We start from the raw sequence: 8,059 nt of genomic DNA, 5'->3' as shown, positions 1-8,059 counted from the left end.
GCGGCCGCCCTGACCGCCCGCCCTGACCGCCCGCCCCGGCCGTGCCGTGCCGCGCCGCAGGTGGTGATCCGGCGGCTGCCGCCGAGCCTCACCAAGGAGCAGCTGGAGGAGCACCTGCAGCCGCTGCCCGAGCACGACTACTTCGAGTTCTTCGCCAACGACTCCAGGTAGGGCCGCCGCCGCCGGTGAGCCGCCGCCTCCCGCTGCCCCGGCGCGGCTGCCAGCTCTGCCTTCCCGCTCTTCTTCTCTCCCTGCAGTTTGTACCCTCACATGTTTTCGAGAGCCTACATCAACTTTAAAAACCAGGAAGACATAGTCCTATTCAGGGATCGCTTTGACGGCTATGTTTTTGTTGATCACAAAGGCAAGTGAACGGCGCTTAGCCCTACGTTTAATCGTTTGTGTGTGTGTGTGCGGTGTGTTAGCTGGTTTTCAGAGCGATGGGTATGAGCTGCCTAGTGTTTCCCTTCTGACTTTAGCATCTTAAATGAACGTGGTGCTGTGTACCAGTGTTAGACTGAACTGGTTCCCACCTTGCGGAAACAAATCTATCTTCATCTTCAACATTATGTGTGAGATTTCAGGTAAGTATAGTTAAGATAATACTGCTAACAATGTAACAATCGTAATTGTGCTCCTGAAGTTAATACTTGTACTGTGCCCCATCCCATCTGAGTATAAAGTCTGAAAAGTGAAAGTGGCAGGTGTTTTCCTTGCCTAAACGAAATGAAGCTGAGGTTAATGACTCCTACCTGCTGCAGCTTCCCCCATGTTATACATTCCTAACAACGAGACTCATTTTTTAGTCCTATTCAGGCTTATTCCGCTTTATAGGTGAGTGAACCATCTTGATACAGCATGTATTTTGATAGAAGCTTGTTTCTTGCAGTCCAAGTTGTGAAAGTGGCTGCTCTGAAGACATTAATCTGTAGGAAACAAATATTTTGTTTAATTCAGTTGTTCAACAACCAGGTGTTTAGTTATTGCTTATCTTTTCTCTAAACACTCATTAGGTATTCAGTACACTTCATATTTTTCCATTCACATTTCAAAACTGTTTACACTGGTAGCACTAAAACTTGCCAGTCTCTCACTCATAGTCCTTAGAAATTACATATTTAGTTAAAGTCATAACAGGAGTCGTCTTGTTGGCTTCAATAAGCCAAAAATTTCATCTTGAACCTTGTTTCAAGTACACTTGTTTTAATTTTCTTCCATTTAGGTGCTTTTATGAGGCAAAGCTCTGTCCACAAAGGACTTCCTTAGTTAGGAGGGTTGCATGGCCAAGTTCTAATAACACCTAGATTCTCTAAAGCTGCTGGTTTACGGTGTAACAGCACACTGCATTTCCATACTTTCCAGCTTTATTAGACTTAAACAGCCATAACTGCAGTTGTCTTGTCAGAAAATAACTTGAACACCTGCCTGTGATGTATGGATGTTGCATTCTATTGCATTTTGCCAAAAACTGAGATTTGCCTCAGCATCTTTAGCTTGAAATACTCTCTTATACTTGCCCAATGAATACATAGTCTGTAGGCTGAGGATAGTACATGGTACTGTACAACTGGCAGTTATGAACGATCTTAACTCTATTACTTCCTTCTTGTGCTTGGTCTGTGACTCTGATAGTTAAGAGTGAGAGAGTTTATTCCATGAAATCTGCTGTCTCTGAAATGCTTCCTGATGAAACAGCTTTCAAAATATAAAAATGTTTATGCTGTCTGAGTAGCCTTTTCTAGTATTGCATATTTTGTATGAGGCTCATCTTCATGTTTTATAGGTATGCACAATATGTGCTGTTTTATCTCCTTCATCTATAACTTATTTTTTCCCTCTCTTTTTGACAGGTCAGGAATATGCTGCCATAGTAGAGTTTGCACCTTTCCAAAAAGCTGCAAAAAAGAAGAGTAAGAAAAAGGATGCCAAAACTGGGACTATTGAAGATGGTATAACAGCTAGCTAGTTTGTTTGCGTAAGAGTGCATGCACAGYGACTTGATAAGCCATGTCCTAACAATAGTCTGAATGTAATATTTTTGCTGTGGTACTATAGTGCTTCAATAGAATGTCTACTTAATTATATATGAAGCTTATTAGCAGTGCTTTCTCAGATGCAGTATAACCAAATCTGTTAAATATTACTGTCCAAGGCAAACATGATGCAGCAGCTCATTTGAGGATTGTGTTGTTTATATGTTGCCTTTTCCGAAGTTGAAAGCTTATGCAAATTTTTGTCAAGCTTCCAGCAGTGTACAATGTGAATCTCTTTTTCATGCCATAGCACATCTTCTTGGCTTTTTTTTTTGTAGATCCAGAATACAAGAAGTTTCTGGAAAGTTACAGTGCAGATGATGAAAAATTAACCTCAACTCCTGAAACTTTGTTGGAGGAAATAGAGGCAAGAAACAAAGAGCTAATAGGTATGGAAGTCTGTGAACTGTAGTTAGGTTTTTCCCAGAGCGCAAAGAGAAATTTATGTAGTATAATTTCAAACTGTGATTTCAGGACTTCAAACTTTGAGGAATATGCATTCTTTTGTATGTTATTTGATATTGTTAAACCTTTAGGCTAGTATTACTCAGCGTACTTTATTTTGCCTCCCATGCTCTAAATTCCTCTCTTGGTTTAAATTTTATATGGTATTCTTCTCTCCTGTTTCAAACTCGGATGGTTGTTAGCCAGACTAGGCCGTGCAGTGGCTCCCTTTCCATGAGAGCAGTGATACTTGATACAAAATGCTGTTGGCAGCAAAATTGCGTGCAGGCGGAAGTTAAGCTATATTTTGATTGGCTAAAATGGATGAGAATATTCTTTTTAAGCGCATTAAAGGTATCTGTTTCAAAGAGAGGAAAGCTAAGAAAAGCATAATGCAGACTGAATATCCCTTTACACATAGATGTACTGGATAACATAATAGTGTCCTAAACAAATTATGGAATCCTAATTGTTATCATCATTTTGAGATGGGATTGGAATACTTGCTTTATTGCCTTATTGCTGGATGTGTGAGGAGATAGGCTGGATAATCTCATAAAGCCTTTTCGTTTCATGTAAGGGTTTAGCTTATAGGTATTACAGTACTGGGTAAGACAAAATGTTAACATTTGATTTCATATATCCTTCAGCTAAAAAGACTACTCCCTTGTTGAACTTCCTGAAGAATAAACAGGTGAGACTTTTCTCTAGAATCTTCTTGTTGCTTATAGGTACAATAATTTGCTCATATAGAGCATGGGTATGTATATTGTAGCCTGTATGTTGATATGTTTCTGCCTTTCTTTTTGAAGAAAGAATGTGGACTCTACTGTTATGCTTTTTTTTATTATTTTATATAATTTTCTCCAAGCTGTCTCAGCATTCATATCGTTTCCCTCATCCTTTTCCCTTCAAAACAATGGTAGCTATAAATGTAGAAAAGAAAAGCTACTGCTCTTTACTGTTGGATTTAAGAGAAGCAGAAGTTTTGAGTGACAAAATAGACCTTATATGGTGAGCTTGGTGTTACTTAGAGGAATAGAAGAAATGTACCCTCAGACTATTCATGTGCCTTAGAACATCTGATTTTTGAGCTTTTGACCTAATTTCCTTGTTAAAATGTGTATTTACATTTATTAAACTGGTAGAACAGTGGCTGGAGTTGCAGTAATCATGATGCTTTATGTACATTCTGGTCACATCTAGCACCATGCTAGACATCTGTGGCACTGGCAAACCAGATTTTGCTTTAAAACTTTCATTTTAATGCAGATATGGCAGAGGTCCTTGTAGATGATCCCTATTCTTGATCCTTCTCCTAGAACATAATCTTGTTTTAACTTTTAGCAATGGGAAAATTGCAGAAGAGGCAGATTTAATTAAAAATTAGAATGAGATAGGCTGGGGTTAGTGGGTTTTTTTCTGCTCTTGTAAACCTTAACTTGTACAGCCTAAAAAAAATTACTGAAATTCTGCTCTAGTGTGTTCAGGTTCACAACAATAGATAGAGGCAACAGGACAATTTTTTTTTCTTTTTTTTTTCTTTTTTTTTTTTTTTAGTAGTGGTGATTTTGTGATGGGTTATTTTGTGATGGAATATTGCGTCACTTTGTAGTGGGGTATCCTGTCAGACTTAAAGGGATACTCTTTAGTGAGGGAATATACTATTTCTCTTTGCTTTTGCACACACAGAGGCTGAGAGAAGAAAAAAGAGAGGAGAGAAGGAGGAGAGAATTGGAAAGGAAAAGACAGAGAGAAGAAGAAAGAAGAAAATGGAAAGAGGAGGAGAGAAGGAAGAGAAAAGAAGCGGAAAAACTGAAGAAGGTAGACAGATGTCCAGAAAAAGAAAGGGACAGATCAAAAGAAGAGCCAAAGATTAAGGTCTAGAACAGTTCTTTATTATAAGCTGTTATACTCCCTTTTTCCTGTTTTTTGTATATAAGTGTTTCAAAATGTGCTATGAGTATTGCTTGAAGAATCACATGAGTTTGGTGTTAGTAAATTGCACTTTTTTTGTAATATTCAGTATTAGGCATTATAAAGGTTTGCATACTGTAGTGCTTCATAGTATTATGTAAAGCTTTTGTCATATGACTTTTGTACATGCTGTGGAGAACAGAATTATGAATTTACTATGTAATAGAGACTATTTTTAAGCTTTCTAACATGGCCTGTTATAGGAGAAATATCCTAGTCTGCAGTGTGGATTATGCTTACTCATACACTCCAGCTTTTAGAAGTATTACTATTTGCAGTAATTTAATGTTTATTTCTTACTGGACCCTGGTTCCCTTGATTGATGCAATTTCGGTCTTGTGCCAGACAATATGTATTAGAGTGAGCTTTTTAGTTGAGACTTCTGTTTTCTTTGTAGTTACTTAAGAAGCCTGAAAAAGATGAAAAAGACTTGGAGAAAAAAGAAAAATCCAAGAAACTGGAAAAAGAGACTCTAAGGGAGGAAAAAAATGCGAGTAGTGCATCTGCCAAACGATCTGATGGGGAGACAAAAGAAGAGAAGGCAAAAAAGTATTCTAGTACTTGCTATAAATATATATATGTATATATAACTTGTTTCCTGAACATGCTGAGGCTCGGGCTGCTCTGCCATGACCATGTTTTGAAATTCCTTTCAAATTCTTTTTCTGATACAGTGCATGGGGAGTGTTGTCTGTGGCAGTGCATATCCTGCAATAACAAGAAGCTCTGTGAATTTTCTGATACTTCTTCACAAATGGATAAATCTTACTATTTTTGCAGCTCACTGTAGGAGCTTTGCAGCGGAAGCCCGGCTGTAGGTGACCTACAGCAGGCTGTGGGCACTACCCTTGCAATTGGAGAATTAGAACCATGGCATGAGGAAAAGGATACTCCGGTTACTAGTCACTTTAAGTCTTGTAAAAGGTCAAAGTGGAAAGTCTAATTCTCAACAGCTCTGTGATCTACTCAAGGCTCGGGTCTGCCTCATGACAAACAGAGATGAGGCAGAGAAATTTAGGTGCTTTCCAAAGCCTCAGGAGACTCGGCCAAATCTGTGAGTAGAAGGCTAAGAAATGCTAGCACGCAGTGTCGTCTCTGGTTATCGTGCATGGCTCTGGTTAGGACAGCTTCCTGAAAGCTCCCTAGAACCCAGCAGTCGGTCATCTTCATATTGCAGATGTGCACCAGTATTACATTGATCTCCCAGCTCTGTTTGATAAATCTTTTGAGCTTAATTTTCAGTTTTGTTTTCGTACAGGTCAGAAGATGAGTGTGTAAAGGACTACAGGGACCGAGATAGAGATTTTGAAAGAGACAGAGAATATGAGAGAGCACAGAGGGAGAAACTGAGACGCCAGGAAGAGGAGCGTCGGAGGCAGAAAGAGCGCTTTGAGAAAGAGAAGGTTTTTAGAAGAAAAGAGGAAGAGGTGAAAAAGGAGAGAGACTTGCTCAGAGAAAAGGGAAAGAAAAGTGATCTTACAGACTTTACCAGCAACACAGACAAACCTGAGAAAGTAACCAAAGATGATAAAAAAGAGGATACAATTAAGAGAGATCGTATCAGAAACAAGGTGCTGGTTCTCTTTAAATTGATATGTTAATTAATAAGGACCAATTTGTGGGTCTTAGGATAACACACTTTAAGGAAAGGACCATGTGGCTTTTCTCTTAAAACCTCTCCCCCTCTTTGGTAACAAACTTTACCATTACTACAAAGTTTGTCCCTTTGACTACTAAACTTGATAAACTGTTTATCTGTGATATTTCTTGTCACTGTATAGGATTTAAGTCAAGATAGTAGACTAAATTGTAAGCACTGATCCCTTTTTATTTGCTGACTTACGCCTGTAGCCTGTACCTTCAAGTTGTCAGTAGAGCTTGAGCAGTCCCTTGGTGTATCTCTGCTGATGCTCTACATGCCTAAAAGTACATCTCTAAGTGGGAGAGTGATTGAGCAGATTCCTCTAAAACAGAGGCAAGACCACTACATACAGAGTATGTTAGAGGATCTGCTGTGCAGAATCATGGTGTGGTGTCCCGAGTTCAGTTTTATGCACTTTGCTGCAAAAATGGATTATTTGCATTAGAATACAGGTTTTCCATGTCACTTAGAAGACATTATTGGATACAAATGAAACTCAGACATTTTGAATAAGCTTTGAAGTAGGCCTCTATTCTGAGAGAGAGTAAACTGAGTTAGTGTCTCAAAATAAAAACAAACCTTTCTACGAATGGTTTCAAATATGTGCAGTATTCTGTGTGGCTTGAACAGGGACATTGCCTTGCAACAGAGACAACCTTGGTTCAAGCCAGTTGAAGTTTCATTGTTGCTATGGTGGAATAATTTGACTTAGAACATTTTGAAAAATTGGATTTGAGCAGTTTTTAACATCACTGATGCCACAATAACTGTGCTAGCATTGGGGCTATCAAAGAGTCTAAGTAGTTTTGATTTATTTCAGGATCGTCCAGCAATGCAGTTGTACCAACCAGGAGCCCGAAGCCGAAGCAGATTGTGTCAGTATGAAGACAATGCTGCAAAGCCCACAGATCAGGGAGCAGATAAGAAACCAGAGAGTGAGACCAGTAATACAAAGGAAGAGGAGTGATTAGCACGCATGCCTTATGTGTTCTGACTGTCTGTGCAGCCAAAGAGCATGTACTACACAATCCAGAAGTGCCTTCGAAGCGAAGAAGGAACAAAGGAAGAAAAGGGGGCAGTGTGCTGTTGGATGTTTCTGGCTAAAGAACCTCAGTTGTAGATTCAGAATTTGAAATGTGTTCTCATTGTATTTTCAGTTTTTTGAATTTATTTTCCCAGCAACTAGCTACAACAGAGAAGAGAATTTTTGCAAAGCAGAAAGACTTTGTGGCCTTAAGTATGATAATAAATGAGTCATGCAGTCAGGAGGAGATGACACCTGGATCTAAAGCCAGAGCTTTACTTTAAAGAAAACATGAGCCAGTATTTGATGCACTTGGGCAGGGCAAGCTTGAAGTTGCACAAAGTTAACATAGGTCTTGCTATGTTGTGTGGTGCTCCTGCCTGAGGCAGTGATAGTCAAATTGTGTCAGTCTAGCACTGGGGCAGGTGAGCAGGCTGCGGTTGTTGCGTACCAGTGAACTAGGGCATCCTCTGTGGTTGTGTGAAGAGGAGAATTGCAGTAACTATTGCAGTGAATGATGGTAGGGAGCAACCCATCCTCAAGCGGTTCTCTGGATGAGGTAATTAAGTTGGAGTGTATGAATAAGCTGGCTAATACTGGATACTTCTTGACAAATTGTCATGTAAAGTCTACCTACACTGAAATGTTTATTTTGAACCAATTGTAGCTGTATCGAGCATCTGATTCTTTTCCAGCCTCTCCCTCGTTCAGAGCCCGAAACGTTTCCTACCTTGTGCCCTCTCAGTACCTGCTGCACCTTCCCTCGTAATCTGGAATATTGTTTTACAGCCCAGAAAGACTTCGCCACTAGCAGCTCCTTTCAGCTAGCGCCTTTTAGCCATAGCTCTTTTGTACGAAACCCAATAAACTCGCACAACTCTGGGAGCCGCTTGCACTCGCTGCGCGCCGCCGCGCCGCCAGGGGCCGCTGTGGCGCCGC

The 8,059-nt window shown here is 40.0% G+C and overlaps 1 protein-coding gene across 1 annotated transcript; it reads left to right on the top strand.

The window, feature by feature from the left end:
* On the top strand, positions 1-8,003 carry UPF3B (UPF3B, regulator of nonsense mediated mRNA decay; the record flags this gene model as incomplete). The annotated part of the gene is made up of 9 exons (XM_026061050.1): positions 1-167; positions 258-364; positions 1,851-1,949; positions 2,312-2,422; positions 3,128-3,171; positions 4,170-4,358; positions 4,852-5,003; positions 5,713-6,025; positions 6,917-8,003. Coding segments are annotated over 9 exons (1,329 nt in total), but the record flags the coding sequence as incomplete, so codon positions are not given.
* Between the last annotated feature and the right edge of the window lie 56 nt (positions 8,004-8,059).

This window comes from Apteryx rowi, unplaced genomic scaffold (assembly GCF_003343035.1).
Source record: "Apteryx rowi isolate R43461 unplaced genomic scaffold, aptRow1 scaffold_174, whole genome shotgun sequence".
NCBI lineage: Eukaryota > Metazoa > Chordata > Aves > Apterygiformes > Apterygidae > Apteryx > Apteryx rowi.
Note: the sequence above shows the minus strand (reverse complement) of the source record. Positions and strands in the feature narration are given on the sequence as shown.